The sequence below is a fragment of the Mustelus asterias genome, chromosome 1 (assembly GCF_964213995.1).
Source record: "Mustelus asterias chromosome 1, sMusAst1.hap1.1, whole genome shotgun sequence".
Taxonomy (NCBI): Eukaryota; Metazoa; Chordata; class Chondrichthyes; order Carcharhiniformes; family Triakidae; genus Mustelus; species Mustelus asterias.
This window is the reverse complement of record NC_135801.1, coordinates 107,545,947-107,562,404: the sequence shown is the minus strand read 5'-3', so window position 1 is coordinate 107,562,404 and position 16,458 is coordinate 107,545,947. Positions and strand designations below refer to the sequence as shown.

At 43.8% G+C, this 16,458-nt stretch overlaps 1 protein-coding gene across 1 annotated transcript in view; it reads right to left on the bottom strand.

Annotated features, from left to right (window-relative positions):
• LOC144495886 (LIM and calponin homology domains-containing protein 1-like) overlaps nucleotides 1-16,458 on the bottom strand; it is a 355,764-nt gene that overhangs the window by 31,987 nt on the left and 307,319 nt on the right. Inside the window, 3 exon segments of the mRNA XM_078216622.1 lie at nucleotides 5,213-5,392; nucleotides 7,880-7,972; nucleotides 12,736-12,849. Coding sequence (XP_078072748.1) covers nucleotides 5,213-5,392; nucleotides 7,880-7,972; nucleotides 12,736-12,849 — 387 coding nt within the window.

Here is a 16,458-nt window from a genome sequence, read left to right as displayed (position 1 = left end):
TAAATCGTCGCCATCCCAGCATTGATCCCTGTGGAACCCCACTGGTTACAGGTCACCAACCTGAAAAAGAACCCCTTATCCCCACTCGCTGCTTTCTATCCATGCCAATATACTACCTGCAACACCATGGCCTCTTAGCTTACAATTTACTCTTCTGTGAGGTACCTTGTCAAACGCCTTCTGGAAGTTCAAATACAACACATCTACTGGTTCCCCTCGATCCACTCCAGTTGCGACTTCCTCAAAAAATTCTAAGTTAGGGCTGATACAATTTCCCTTTCATGAAGCCATGCTGACTCTGCTGGATTAGATTATGATTTGTCAAATGTGCTACTATTACTTCTCTAATAGCTGATTCCAACAATTGGCGGGGTGATTCTCCCAGCCTGCTGCATTGCTTGAGTAGCACAGTGGGCCAGGAGACATCAGCAGCACCTGCTCCGTGGGCTTCCCGCTTGGCATCATGGCCTCCATGTCTCCGAGGCTAAGATTTTTGATGTAATCGGCGCAGAGCTGATTATCGTATGGAAATCTTCATTTCCATATGATTAGTGGGCCCGAGACTGAATTCTCCAGGCCCGCTAGCGTCTCCCTCACTGGCAGGGAGTGGTTCCCTCCAGTTGGGTTTACTACTGCTCCCCAGTAGTGGGGAAGAGGTGGTCTGATCCCACGGGAGGGCAGAGGGCATTGAAGCCTTCCCCCCAACAGATCAGTGCATGCGCAGTGGCCTGTTCAGCACGATGCTGCCGGCCTCTTGGGTGGGAATAAGCCCCGCCCTCAGATTTCAAGAGTGAAGGATATGTCAGGAGATTCTGGATAGGTGCAGAAAAAATAGGGTTGTTGTAGTGGGGGACTTTAATTTCCCTGGTATAGACTGGAAAGTGCTTAGAGCTGGGGTTCCGGACGGGGAGGAATTTGTAAAATGCATACTGGAAGGTTCTTTGGAACAGTATGTAGATAGCCCGACTAGAGAGGGGGCTATACTGGACCTAGTTCTGGGAAATGAGCCCGGTCAGGTCGTCAAAGTTTCGGTAGGGGAACATGTGGCAAATAGTGACCACAACTCTGTTAACTTTAGGATAGTAATGGACAAGGACGAGTGTTGTCCTAAGGGTAGGGTGCTAAATTGGGGGAAGGCTAACTATAGCCGGATTAGGCAGGAATTGGTGGCCGTTGATTGGGAGAGGCTGTTCGGGGGTAGGTCCACGTCTGGCATGTGGGAGTCTTTTAAGGAACAGTTGATAAGGCTGCAGGACAGGCATGTGCCTGTAAAAAGGAAGGATAGGAAAGGTAGGATTCGAGAGCCGTGGATAACCAGGGAAATTGAGGATCTGATCAAAAAGAAAAGAGAGGCGTACGTTAGGTCCAGGCAACTGAAAACAGATGGAGCTCTGGAGGAATACAGAGAGAGTAGGAAAGAACGCAAACGGGGAGTTAGAAGGGCAAAAAGAGGTCATGAAATGTTCTTGGCAGGCAGGATTAAGGAGAACCCTAAGGCATTTTATTCATATGTTAGGAACAAAAGAGTTGTCAGGGAAAAAGTCGGACCTCTCAGGGACAAAGGAGGGGAATTATGCTTAGAACCCAAGGGAATAGTGGAGATCCTAAATGAATACTTTGCATTGGTATTCACAAAGGAGAGGGGCGTGTTGACTGGGAGTGTCTCGGAGGGAGGTATTGACCCGTTAGAGAGAATCCCCATTACAAGGGAGGAAGTGTTAGGTGTTTTAGGGAACATGAAACCTGACAAAGCCCCAGGGCCTGATGGCATCTATCCTAGACTGCTCAGGGAGACGAGAGAGGAAATTGCTGGGCCTCTGACGGAAATCTTTGTCGCTTCTTTGGACACAGGTGAGGTCCCTGAGGATTGGAGGATAGCGAATGTGGTCCCGTTGTTTAAGAAGGGTAGCAGGGATAACCCGGGAAATTATAGGTCGGTGAGCTTGACGTCCGTGGTGGGGAAGTTGTTGGAGAGGATTCTTAGAGACAGGATGTATGTGCATTTAGGATGGAACAATCTCATTAGTGACAGACAGCATGGTTTTGTAAGAGGGAGGTCGTGCCTTACAAATTGGGTGGAGTTTTTTGAGGAAGTAACAAAAACGGTTGACGAAGGAAGGGCCGTGGATGTCGTCTATATGGATTTCAGTAAGGCATTTGACAAAGTCCCACATGGCAGGTTGGTTAAGAAGGTTAAGGCTCATGGGATACAAGGAGAAGTGGCTAGATGGGTGGAGAACTGGCTTGGCCACAGGAGACAGAGGGTACCGGTCGAAGGGTCTTTTTCCGGCTGGAGGTCTGAGACCAGTGGTGTTCCACAGGGCTCTGTACTGGGACCTCTGCTATTTGTGATATATATATAAATGATTTGGAAGAAAGTGTAACTGGTGTTATCAGCAAATTTGCGGATGACACGAAAGTGGCTGGACTTGCGGATAGCGATGAGCATTGTCGGGCAATACAATAGGCTGGAAAATTGGGCGGAGAGGTGGCAGATGGAATTTAATCCAGTTAAATGTGAAGTGATGCATTTTGGAAGAAATAATGTAGGGAGGAGTTATACAATAAATGGCAGAGCCATCAAGAGTATAGAAACACAGAGGGACCTAGGTGTGCAAGTCCACAAATCCTTGAAGGTGGCAACACAGGTGGAGAAGGTGGTGAAGAAGGCATATGGTATGCTTTCCTTGGTAGGATGGGGTATAGAGTATAAAAGCTGGAGTCTGATGATGCAGCTGTACAGAACGCTGGTTAGGCCACATTTGGAGTACTGCGTCCAGTTCTGGTCGCCGCACTATCAGAAGGACCTGGAGGCGTTTGAGAGAGTGCAGAGAAGGTTTACCAGGATGTTGCCTGGTATGGAGGGTCTTAGCTATGAGGAGAGATTGGGTAAACTGGGGTTGTTCTCCCTGGAAAGACAGAGAATGAGGGGAGATCCAATAGAGGTGTACAAGATTATGAAGGGGATAGATAGGGTGAACGGTGGGAAGCTTTTCCCCAGATCAGAAGTGACGATCACAAGGGGTCACGGGCTCAAGGTGAGAGGGGCGAAGTATAACTCAGATATTAGAGGGATGTTTTTCACACAGAGGGTGGTGGGGGCCTGGAATGCGCTGCCAAGTAGGGTGGTGGAGGCAGACACGCTGACATCGTTTAAGGCTTACCTGGATAGTCACATGAGCAGCCTGGGAATGGAGGGATACAAACGATTGGTCTAGTTGGACCAAGGAGCGGCACAGGCTTGGAGGGCCGAAGGGCCTGTTTCCTGTGCTGTACTGTTCTTTGTTCTTTGTTTTTTGAATCCCACTAGGGCACTCTATGATGCACAGAGTGTCGGAGATTCATAAGAACATAAGAACAAGCAGCAGGAGGAGGCCATCTGGCACCTCAAGCCTGCTCTGCCATTCAATAAGATCATGGCTGATCTTTTTGTGGACTCAGCTCCACTTACCCGCCCATTCACCATAACCCTTAATTCCTTTACTGTTCAAAAATTTATCTATCCTCACCTTAAAAACATCCAATGAGGTAGTCTCAACTGCTTCACTGGCAGGGAATTCCACAGATTCACAACCCTTTGTGTGAAAAAGTTCCTCCTCAACTCAGTCCTAAATATGCTCCACCTTATTTTGAGACCATGCCCCCTAGTTCTAGTTTCACCCGCCAGTGGAAACAACTTCCCTGCTTCTATCTTATCTATTCCCTTCATAATCTTATATGTTTCTATAAGATCTCCCCTCATTCTTCTGAATTCCAATGAGCATAGCCCCAGTCTACTCAGTCTCTCCTCATAAGCCAACCCTCTCAACTCCGGAATCAACCTCGTGAATCTCCTCTGCACTCCCTCCAGTGCCAGTATATCCTTTCTCAAGTAAGGAGACTAAAACTATACACAGTATTCCAGGTGTGGCCTCACCAGCGCCTTATACAGCTGCAATATAACCTCGCTGTTTTTAAACTCCATCCCTCTAGCAATGAAGGACAAAATTCCATTTCCCTTCTTAATTACCTGCTGCACCTGCAAACCAACTCCTTGTGATTCATGCACAAGGACACCCAGGTCCCTCTGCACAGCAGCATGCTGCAATTTTTTACCATTTAAATAATAGTCCATTTTGCTGTTATTCCTCGCAAAATGGATGACCTCACATTTACCAACATTGTACCCCATCTGCCAGACCCTCGCCCACTCACTTAGATTATCTATATCCCTTTGCAGACTTTCAGCGTCGACTGCACACTTTGCTCTGCCACTCATCTTAATGTCATCTGCGAATTTTGACACACTACAGTTGGTCCCCAACTCCAAATCATCTATGTAAATTGTAAACAATTGTGGTCCCAACACTGATCCCTGAGGCACACCACTAGTCACTGATTGCCAACCAGAAAAACACCCATTTACCCCCACTCTTTGTTTTCTGTTAGTTCACGAATCCTCTATCCATGCTAATACATTACCCGTAACACCGTGCACCTTTATTTTATGTAGCAGTTTTTGGTGCAGCACCTTGTCAAATGCTTTCTGGAAATCCAGATACACCACATCCACAGGTTCCCCATTGTCCACTGCACATGTAATGTTCTCAAAGAATTCCACCAAATTAGTCAAACATGACCTACCCTTCATGAACCCATGCTGCGTCTTACCAATGGGACAATTTATATCCAGATGTCTCACTATTTCTTCCTTGATGATAGATTCAAGCAGCTTCCTTACTACAGAAGTTAAGCTAACCGGCCTATAGTAACCTGCCTTTTGTCTACCTCCTTTTTTAAACAGTGGCGTCACATTTGCTGTTTTCCAATCTGCGGGAACCACCCTAGAGTCCAACGAATTTTGGTAAATTACCAGTCGCGCATTTGCTATTTCTCCCACCATCTCTTTTAGTACCTTGGGATGCATTCCATCAGGACCAGGAGAGTTGTCTACCTTTAGCCCCATTAACTTGCCCAACACTACCTCTTTTGTTATGATGCTAGTTTCTAGGTCCTCACCTTCCATTCATTCTGGAGATCATGCTAACAAAACTGGTGGGATTTACTCCCATTTTCCCGCATGTTGGGAACTTGGAAGATTTTTGGGAGAATCCCGGCCAAGGTGTTAGACTAGAGGATGAGGTATTTCTGATAACAGTAACGCTTTTATTAAAATTAATATTATATTTACAGAATTAAAATATTTCACCAGACTCTAACAAAACCAGCTTACTGTTTGTTTCTGCAATTCAACCTGCTTGTTCTCCCGGTCTACGGAGGGTCCATCAGGGAACTCGGAATTCCTATTTTCCTCAGTTTTTGATGGGCCGATCCACTCATTGGGAAGATGGATGGACAAAGCTGGTGATCGTGGAGTCAGTGGAGCCACCGTTTCTTGAATTATTTTACGTTCCTAGTAAAAGGAAAGTGAATCACAGTTGCTCATAAGTTCAGACAAGTCATTCAAAACTTTGCAAATGGTTAATGGGAGAAATATATTCTGTAGTATTTATGCTCATCACTAGGTGTCACTATCACATTTACATCAACCAGCTCAAGAATAGCTTCTTCCTTGCTGCCATCAGACTTTTGAATGGACCTACCTTATATTAAGCTGATCTTTCTCTACACACAGGCTATGACTGTAACACTACATTCTGCACCCTCTCCTTTCCTTCTCCCTTATTGAATCTATAAACAGTATGTTTTGTCTGTATAGCGTTCAAGAAACAATACTTTTCACTGTATACCAATACATGTGACAAGAATAAATCAAATAAAATCAAAATTTAATAAAGGTATAACATTATATATTGTGAATAAAATATTTTCCAGAGTTTGTGGTGGCAAAACTATCAGTGCCCTACAAGGCTGTGTTTTCAGCTCCCTACTATACTCCTTATACACCTGTAACTGTGTGGCCAAATTCCCCTCCAATTCGATTTTCAAGTATGCTGATGACACCACTGTAGTGGGTCGGATCTCAAACAATGACGAGACGGAGTACAGGAATGAGATGGAGAATCTGGTGAACTGGTCAGCAACAATAATCTCTCCCTCAAAGTCTACAAAACGAAGGAGATAGTCATCGACTTCAGGAAGCATAAAGGAGAACATGCCCCTGTCAATATCAACGGGGACGAAGTAGAAAGGGTCGAGAGCTTCAAGTTTTTAGATGTCCAGATAACCAACAACCTGTCCTGGTCCCCCCATGCCAACACCGTAGTTAAGAAAGCCCACCAATGCCTCTACTTTCTCAGAAGACTAAGGAAATTTGACATGTCAGCTACAACTCTCACCAACTTTTACAGATGCATCATAGAAAGCATTATTTCTGGTTGTATCACAACTTGGTATGGCTCCTGCTCTGCTCAAGACCGCAAGGAACTACAAAAGTCATGAATGTAGCCCAATCCATCACACAAACCAGCCTCCCATCCATTAACTCTGTCTACACTTCCCGCTGTCTCAGCAAAGCAGCCAGCATAATTAAGGACCCAGCGCACCCCGGACATTCTCTCTTCCACCTTCTTCCTTCGGGAAAAAGATACAAAAGTCTGAGGTCACGTACCAACCAACTCAAGAACAGCTTCTTCCCTGCTGCTGTCAGACTTTTGAATGGATCTACCTTGCATTAAGTTGATCTTTCTCTACACCGTAGCTATGACTGTAACACTACATTCTGTCATTTCCTTCTCTATGAATGGTATGATTTGCCTGTATAGCACGCAAGAAACAATACTTTTCACTGTATGTTAACACATGTGACAATAATAAATCAAATCAAATCAGTGGTCTCTGTCAGGAGTTCAAATCCCATCATGAGAGCCAGGAGAATTTAAATTCTATTAATTATTAAGTTTGGAATACATGAAAGTGCTAGTCTCATTATTAATGATCATAAAATTACTGAATTGTTGTAAAAATCTATCTGGTTCACTTATGTCACTTATGTCTTTCAGGGGATGAAACCTGCTGTTCCTTGTCTGATCTGGTCCATACGTGACTCCAGAATCACAGCAATATGGTTGACTCTTAACTGCCCTCTGAAATGGCCTAGTAAGCCAATCAGTTATAGATGGCCCGTCACCATCTGTGCCAGGACAATTCGGGATATGCAAAAAATGTTGGCTTTGCCAGGGATGCTCAAATTCCAAGAATAAATTAAAACAAAATCTATCATTTGACTCTTGAAAAATTAGCCATGGGAGTCTTTTTCTTTCTGAAGTTACTGACTCGTGCTGGAGAACGATTCATGAGCATTGCCTACTTTCCAGTACCTGTTAGGTATCCATTTCTCACATGCCTGCCTCAATATTAAGCAAGAAGTTTAACAACACCAGGTTAAAGTCCAACAGGTTTATTTGGTAGCAAAAGTGGTTTTTGCTACCAAATAAACCTGTTGGACTTTAATCTGGTGTTGTTAAACTTCTTACTGTGTTTACCCTAGTCCAATGCCGGCATCTCCACATCAATATTAAGCATCAGTCAACTTTTTGATTGTGAGCTATGTCACAGCTAAACACAGTCTAGCCCTCACTTGAGAGATGATTATCAGTGGGCCTTAGGTTGCTTATATTATGGCATCTTTGTGAGCTCACATTCCTACTGAGATGACTGGGAAGCAATGAAGTGTTAAGCTGGCTGTCTCTTCCTCTCTCTATCTTATTGTCAGTGAGGATAAATACCCTACTGATGTTACCCTGCCCACATGTAGGGATAAAAGCTTGGACCCTGCTGCTCTGCGTCACATCACACAGCTCATTGAAGAAGGACAGGTCATTGATCACATCATCAGCAGAATTACTCATTGAGACTGATCTTTTATTGAAAGCAAAGTGATTTTAAAATTGACAGTATAACATTAGGGCACAAATGAGTAATTTGATTCCTTTCTTACCTCCTCATGGTATCGACGTTCTTCCTCCTCAACCTCTCTTTGTGCTTTCTCCCATTCCTGGCGGAGCTTTTCTTGCTCCCTTCTGTACCTCTCCTGTCATCGGGTAAAACACTTGTGTCACTTACCATTACCAGACAGTGAGTTAAACCTGAAGGAACAGATCAGCTACTAAGCCTTCATCTCAGAGACTCATGCCTTTGTCTCTTTCGGTGAAAACTGTCATTCGATTAATTATTAAGTAATCTCTTTGTTGTTGTAATGAAATTAATGGAATTTTTACAAGTTCATTGCTTTCCCAGTAATTGCATTCAACATTTCAGAGCAAGCCAGTCAAGCAAGACCGCTAAATATATTAAAATATCATTAACTAGAGTGAGAATTCAAATCGCATTCAACCTTACTGCCACCACCAAATTTAAAGTTCATAATATGTACTTACAAGTACAGACACATTCCCCCTAAAATAAGTTGAGTACTCAAAGTATTTAAGGACAACATTCACACTACTTTGCAATTATGTTGTTAGCAAATAAAACAGTTAAAGACCCCACAGAAAAGTGTTCCTATGATGTTTAATCTTAATTTATCTCCTCACTTAACCCTGAAAATCTCCACATTTAAAATCAGACTTGGAATTTGGATCAACTGGAAATATATATGACTATTGTCACTGACCCACATGCTGAGTCTCGGAGCTTAGTACAAGCATTTGATGTCCCATTGCCTTATTAGAGCGCCATGATCACAGACCAAGATTATTGAGTACCAAAGTTTATGTCCTACATGATCAGCACATGCATGGTTGTTAGCAATCATCCCACTTTATCAAATAATTCCATGCACTAGAAAGGTTTGACTAAATTATGACATATTTATGGTTAATTAGAGTCTATTGTAGGAGGGCATGTTATTATTATCTCCTGAGAGTTGGGATAAGAAATTCAAATTATGGAGAACCTTGGGTGGAATCTCATGTTTTAGCATGTGTCATGTCAATGTTATACTGGGGCTATTGTGTCAAATTTACAATAGTTGCAGCATGAAAACGCTCACTTAGACCACATTGAATCACATTTATTTGACTTCTCCATTCTAGAATAATAACATGATTGTTGGCTTCACAATGCAGTGGCAGACTGCAAGCTTCACAATGATAGCTGGAGATACTTGAAAGCCTCAAAAATCCATTTATTTCATAATTTTGCCTAAAGTGTCTCACTTGTGCCAGCACCCTCCACACCACAAGCATAGTTAATGAAGACAGCTGTTTACTGTTAACAGAACACTCATAGGGAGAGTGGAGAGGTGGCATCCTTTTCAAAATTTACATGTGGTCTATCAATGCTAATTCTTCCTTTCATAGAATCCATAGAATCATAGAATCCATACAGTGCAGAAGGAGGCCATTCGGCGCATCAAGTATGCATCGATTCTTACCCAGGCTTACTCCATAACCCCCATGTATTTACACTGCTAACCTATATATCTTGGAACACCAAGGGGCAATTCAGCATGGCCAATCAAACTAACCTACAGATCTTTGGACTGTGGGAGGAAACTGGAGCACCCGGAGGAAACCCACGTAACATGAGGAGAACATGTGAACTCCATATAGTCACGCAAGGCTGGAATTGAGCCCGGGTCCCTGGCGCTGTGAGGCAGCAGTGCCAACCACTGTGCCACCATGCCTCCCAATTCCCCTCCACTCCCCACTGTCCACCCTTTTAAAAGTATTTCATGGGTTCCAACTACATTCTGCACTTGAGCCAAAGAATAAATCTCAAATATGAACCTAACCAATTGAGCATTGTAGACAGCCCAGTTTTTCCTCACATGTGGAGGAGTTACTAAATAGCAAGAAGGAATGTAAGCCTTTGTTAACTTCTCCTTGCTCCAGGTTAATGAGGATAATTATAGCACTACATCAGATATCAATTAACAGTCACAGACCAAGGATCATAGGGTTTCTTGTCCGACTTGTCTTAGTTCTAGTGGTACCTATTTATGAATATGTTTTTTAGTGTATTCTAAAAACTTTCCTTCTCACCCCTTTGTGTTCCTTTCAGTGGTCCTAAACTCTATCAGGCCAAAGTTGCTACTAGAATATGCTTTGAGACCATTATAGGCATTGGAATAACAGATTATAATTAATGTTCCCTATTTGTGTGAGTCATGGTGTATCCTCCTCAGGACTAATACCTCTCAGGGGCTGTGTTAATTCAGTTGGCTGACTGGCTGGTTTGTGATGCAGAATGATGCCAACAGCATTTGTTCAATTCCTATTCCGGTTCAGGTTATGCATGTGCCTTCTCAACCTTGCCCCTTCCCTGAGATGTGGTGACCCTCAGGTTAAATCACCACCAGCTCATGGTCCTCTGGGACTATGGTGGAGAGCACAACACCTCTAAAGATGAAGAAACTCCAGATTCTGACCACTGTGGAGTATTTGACATTTATATGTTTAGATGGATCATCAGCTCACATTCCTTTTTTGAATTCATTCTCAGGGTATGGGTATCACTATCAAGATCAGCATTTATTGCCCATCCCGCATTACTTTGAGAAGATGATGCTGAGACTTCATGGTGAATCACTGACTATTTTTCTTTGTAGTGATTTCATACAACTGAGTGACTTGTTTGCCCAAATCAGAGTATAGTTAAAACTCAGCTATGTGAAGGATCAACTTAATTTAAACAAGTGTAATAAATGATGCATATGTGTAATATTACAAAAGGTTTAATTCAATCAGCCTCGGTAAAAGTTTTGAAAGCAGATGATTAAACATTCTTTCAGTTTGATTCCATTTTCACTAATCCTCAGCCAAGCAGTCATGCTGTTGCAATGATAGTTAGCGTTTCAGCATAACAATCCATGCTGTTCTAACTATGATGCCTTACCTGTTGAAAATCAGGAGCAATTATTTAATTCATATAAATTGATGCAAGCCAGTTGGTCCGTAAAACTGGTTAAAATAGCTTACAGAAGCTCCCTCTCACTGTCAACCGTATCTACTGTTGAGTTAACGAGGGACATGCAGATATTCACATGGACTGGAGACAGTGAATATCAAGAAAAACATGGGTTGGGTTCACAGGTTAGATGATTTAACCTCTTGTAAGAGTGTCATACACTCTGCAACACTTTCAAGAAATATTAAACAAAGATGACGGCTGCGTGGCACAGATGAACACAAATATATTTTGCGTGAAAAAGAACAAAAACTGGGATCATGCAGAAAGTCACAATTTCAGCTGCTACAATTCCCATCACCTTACACAGTGCGTGGCAACCACTTCTTACTATCTTTCCCACAGAAGCAGAATTATCAGCCTTTTTTGTTTAGAAAATTAGTCATTCCTATGTATTTGCAAATGCAACCATTTACTGCAGTAGTCAGCAAATTACTGTTAATGTGAAGCTTTGTACTTTTCGGCAGTACAGCTTTGTATCGCTAGTAATGTTACTACAGAATGGTGAGAGTGTGAATAAAAAGGATCCAAACAACTGCATCCATTTTCTAACACAGGAAGTTTTAAAAAATATAAATTGGTGTCATTTCGTTCCGAATCCTCACTGACCTGAGTTAGTTCCTCACACTCATGTCCTTCTTAGTCAAAAGGACAGGTCAGTTGTGCCAACAGATGAATTTGTTAATAATATCAATACCACTTCATGGAATCATAGAATTCCTACAGTGCAGAAGGAGGCCATTCAGCCCATTGGATCTTCACCGACAACATCCCACCTAGACCCTATCCCCGTAACCCCACAAATTCCTCAAACCAATGTATTCCGGGACACTAAGGGGCAATTTAGCATTACCAATGCACCTAACCAGCATGTCTTTCAGACTGTGGAAGGAAACCGGAGCACCCGGAGGAAACCCACGCAGACATGGGGGGCATGTGCAAACTCCACAGAGACAGTGACCCAAGCCGGAATCGAACTCAGGTCTCTGGAGCTGTGAGGCAACAGTGCTAACCACTGTGACACTATGCTGCCCCATAATTGAATTCTAATGGCACCAGCTGCCGCCGTGGGATTTGAACCTATCTCTCCAGAGCATTAACCTGGGTCTATCACTGGTTCAGTGACATTACCACTACACAACTGTTGCCCCTTCTTACAGGAGAAATCATAAGCAACATTCCCTTTTAAATAATTAGTTGTTGCATGCAGCCAGATTTCTCCAGTGTGATTCTTTCCATAGCATAGAACAAGGTCTGAATGGCACCATGCAAGCTGCTGTGCACTCACGCACCATGCAGCGCAGTGGGAATGTTGGTCTGAAGATGTGAACAGATTGTACAAGGTCTACTAGCTTGTTTTCTGTTCCTCAGGTGATCCAGTCAATACAAGTGTTTCGTCACCTCAGGGAGTTACAAGTTTGAGCATTAGCAAAAACTGACAGTCAAATTCAGGTGATCTAGTTCAATGGTCTAGAAATCTTCCTCGGAGCGCTGATCTTCAGCAACTTCCGGATTAAATAATTGTATGATTGCAGGTAGGATCAATCTCAACTCAGTAAAATTCATTCCAAAATCAAATTTCCAGAAATATATTTTATTGAATTGCAGTAATTTGCTCCCTACTGTAGCAATCCTATAAGCCTTTTTCATTTCAGTTTTTCATGGTTCCAATCTGCCTAGCAGGACAGTGATGTTCTGCATCTCTCTCATCACTGTTTTTTGGTTGGCTAATCAGAACCATGTTTGTGAAAAGAAAACATATATGAAGGATTAGTGCAAAGAGCCTTAACTGAGGATGCACCATATCTAGCCGAACCTACATGACAAGCAGCAGCAGAATAAGCAGTATGTAGCAGAGGGTCAATGCAAGTTGTGTTAATGTACCTGGAGCAAGCGTTCCTGCTCTTTCTGCCATCTTTCCTGACGCTTGCGTTCTTCTTCTGGGTCCCAATACCAGCAGTCAAAACGCTTAGGGAGATTTAAAGGAGCAACTGGGATCTAACAATCCACATCAAGAAAAAGTTGTGTGACAGACTGATGTTATTTCATGATTTGAAAAATTTCCATTTAGGTGATGCTTCCAGTAAGTAAGAGCAAGAATGATAGCTACTGAGGAAGGCTGACAAAAAAATTACAGCAGGGTAGGACTAACTAAATTGCTGTCAAAAAGCTTAAGTGATCAGTTTATTAAATATGAGTATTAACAGATCTTTTTTATGATGATTTTAGCCATGAAACCTATAGTATTACTGATTGTTATGATTGAATTTATGTTCATGTACAATATTGCTTAGCAGATGTATTTAGAAAAGACAAGAGCACAATGAGCACTAATAATCCCTATCCTTTTCTCCCCACTTTTGAAGTGATTATTTTTCTGGGCATAATCAAAGGAACTGGGATATGATGTGCCAGGGTCTCCATCAGCTTAGGAGACACAAAAGAGAAACATGACTCATTCAATGACTACCGTCCCACACCTCTGGGTAAACAGTTAAGTTGTGCATGATGTCTCTGCTAGATGGCACACTTAAGATTTGGCACTTTACAGAAAATTACATGGAATGTACCGAAACAAGCCAATTAGCCCAGCTAGTCTATGCCAGTGTTCTAAGTCCATTCGAGACTCAACACACTCTTTTATCACCTTGTCTCTTCTTTGTGGGTACAACCTCCTTCTTCCTCAAATCTGCTGTCATCGCCCATCTCCTCAACAAACTCCATGCTGGACCGCTCTGTCCTTGCAAATGATCACCCCACCTCCACCCTACATTTCCTCTCCAACGTTGTCAGAAGTGACATTGCCTTCCAAAGCCGTTCCCATCTTTCCCAAAACTCTGTTTTTGAATCTCTCCAATCTGATCTCTGCCCTTACTACAGTACAAAAATGTCCTCTATCAAAGTCATAAATTACATCCTATGTGACTGTGCCTCTCCACTGTTGCCAAGTTGGGTTGGACTAGGCAACCCAACTAGGCAACAGTTGCATTCTTATCTATTTAATCATAGCCAGAGAATCTAATAGCTTCTCTCCCTGCTCCTACACAGTTACCTTTGGTGAGGCCAGAGATTTAGCTTTGGCCACCTTCTACATTTCATCTACACGCTGCCCCTCACCAGTATTATCCACAAATACAATGGCCTGAATTCTTGCTCTCACGTCGGCTTCACAGAGTTGGGAGAACCCCCGACTCCGTGAACCCGACTCTTAAAGAGTGCCACAGAAATTCGGCTTTTCATTTGGGGGAAGGAAGAGGCCTTTTCATTTTGTACCTACTGCCCCCATCCATTGATTGTAGCTGGCAATCTTTGCCCCCACCCACCCCCCACCCCCACCCACCCCCCACCCTCCCCCGCCCCTTGCAACAATTCACTGTCTCTGACAATCTCCCCACTCATCTCCCCACCCCCCCATCCATTCATCTAATTCTGAGATCTTCCCAATGCAAATACCGTTATGGCCCTGTTGCAACAATTTCCAGCCATATTGAGATTTGCACCCATGTCAAATTGGCCTGGAAAATCCTGGCCTCTGTTTCATGTCCAATATCACTCTTTGGACTCTAAACATTAACATTATTCCTCTCTCCACAGCTGCTGGGGGCGATTCTCCCAGCCCGCTGTGCTGCTTTTGTACGCAGCAGGCTGGAAGGCTCAAGTGGAGGCCATTTTGCTTCCCACTGGGAGCCACAGCCTCCTCGAGTCTCCAGCAGCCAGATTTCCGGTGCTGTCAGCTCCATGCCAGAAATCGGTGCGGAACTGAATAAATTATTCAAACAAGCATTTTAACATGTTTACCATATAATTAGCAGGCCCGGGACTGAAATCTCTGGGCATGCCAGCCTCCGTACCACCTCCCCCCAGTCAGAAATGGTTCACTTGCAGGGAGCTAGCGGCTCGACTCCCCTGGAGTGAAGAGGAGGCTATCGAGACCCCCCAGAGGGTCAGGTGCCAGGGGTGTGCCCCCTGGGCATTGCCACCTTGGCAAGGCCCAAGGGACAATGCCCAAGGGGGCAATGTGGCACTGCCCACCGGGCATTCAGCAGTGCCAAGGGGGCGGGGCCTAATGGGGTGCGGGGGAGATCGAGGCGGGCTGGGAGCAGGGTGGGGGGAGGTGTCGAGACTGGCCTGGACATGTTCGGGAGCCAGCAATTGCGTCGTGGGGGGATCGTATGGACAGCAATGGAGGTCGCGGGGCTGAGATCAGGAAGCCAGCAGCTACTGCGCATGCACCAATCTCAGTGCTGACAGATCAGCACATGCACAGTGGCTCGCTCAGCCTCTCCAGTGGGAATACGCCCCACCCACTGAATGTTTGCATCATTCATGTTAGTGCACTCTGCAGTGCACAGAGGGTGGGAGATTCATTTTGAAAATCCCACTGAAAAAACCAGCGGAATTTTCTTCAGTTAACATGCGAATTCGACAGTTAGACTGTTTTGGGAGAATCGTCCCACTGAGTTTTCATTTCAGATTTCCATTATCTCAAAGAGTCGCAGAGGTCTACTTTACAGAAAAGGACCATTCGGCCCATCAAACTCGCACCAGTCAAATATAAATCATCCAACTATACTAGTCCTATTTTCCAACACTTGATCCTAGCCTTGTGTGTCTTGGCATTTCAAGTGTAATTCTAATCATTCTTAAACGTTACGAGGGTCTATGCCTCCACCATACTTTCAGGCAGTGAGTTCCAGACTCCCACTATCCTCCGGGTGAAAACCTCACATCCACTCTCAACCTCCTGCCCCTTACCTTAAATCTACGCTCCCTGGTCATTGATCCCTCCAACAAAGGGAAAAGTTTCTTCCTGTCTACTCTATCTATTCCCCTCACAGTTTTATACATCTCAATCATGTCCCCCCTCAGTCTCCGCTGCGCCAAGGAAAACAACGCCAATCTAACCAATTTCTCTTGATGAAAAAGATGCAGAAGTCTGAGGTCACGTACCAACCGACTCAAGAACAACTTCTTCCCTGCTGCCATCAGACTTTTGAACGGACCTACCTCCCACTAAATTGATCTTTCTCTACACCCTAGCTATGACTGTAACACTACATTCTGCACTCTCTCCTTTCCTTCTCTATGTACGGTATGCTTTATCTGTATAGCGTGCAAAAAACAATACTTTTCACTGTGTACCAATACATGTGACAATAATAAATCAAATGAAATCAAACCCTCCAGCTCAGGAAACATCCTGGCAAATCTCCTCTGCACCCTTTCCAGTACTATCACATTCCGTTTATAATGTGGATTCCAGTGCTGCACACAAACCTCTAGCTGTGGCCTAACCAGTGTTTTATATAGCTCCAGCATAACCTCCCTGCTCGTAAATTCAATACTTCATCTAATACCATATGCCTTTTTAACCACTTTATCCACCTGTCCTGCTACTTTATGGGACCAGTGCACATGCACACCAAGGTCCCTCTCATCCTTGGTGCTTCCCAGGATCCTGCTGTTCATCATGTATTTTCCTTGCCTCCTTTGTCCTGTCCAAGTGCATCACCTCACACTTATCTGGATTGAATTCCATTTGACACTGACCAGCCCAAGAGACCAGCCCGTCTACATCCTCCTGTAATCTAAGGCTAGCCTCCTAAC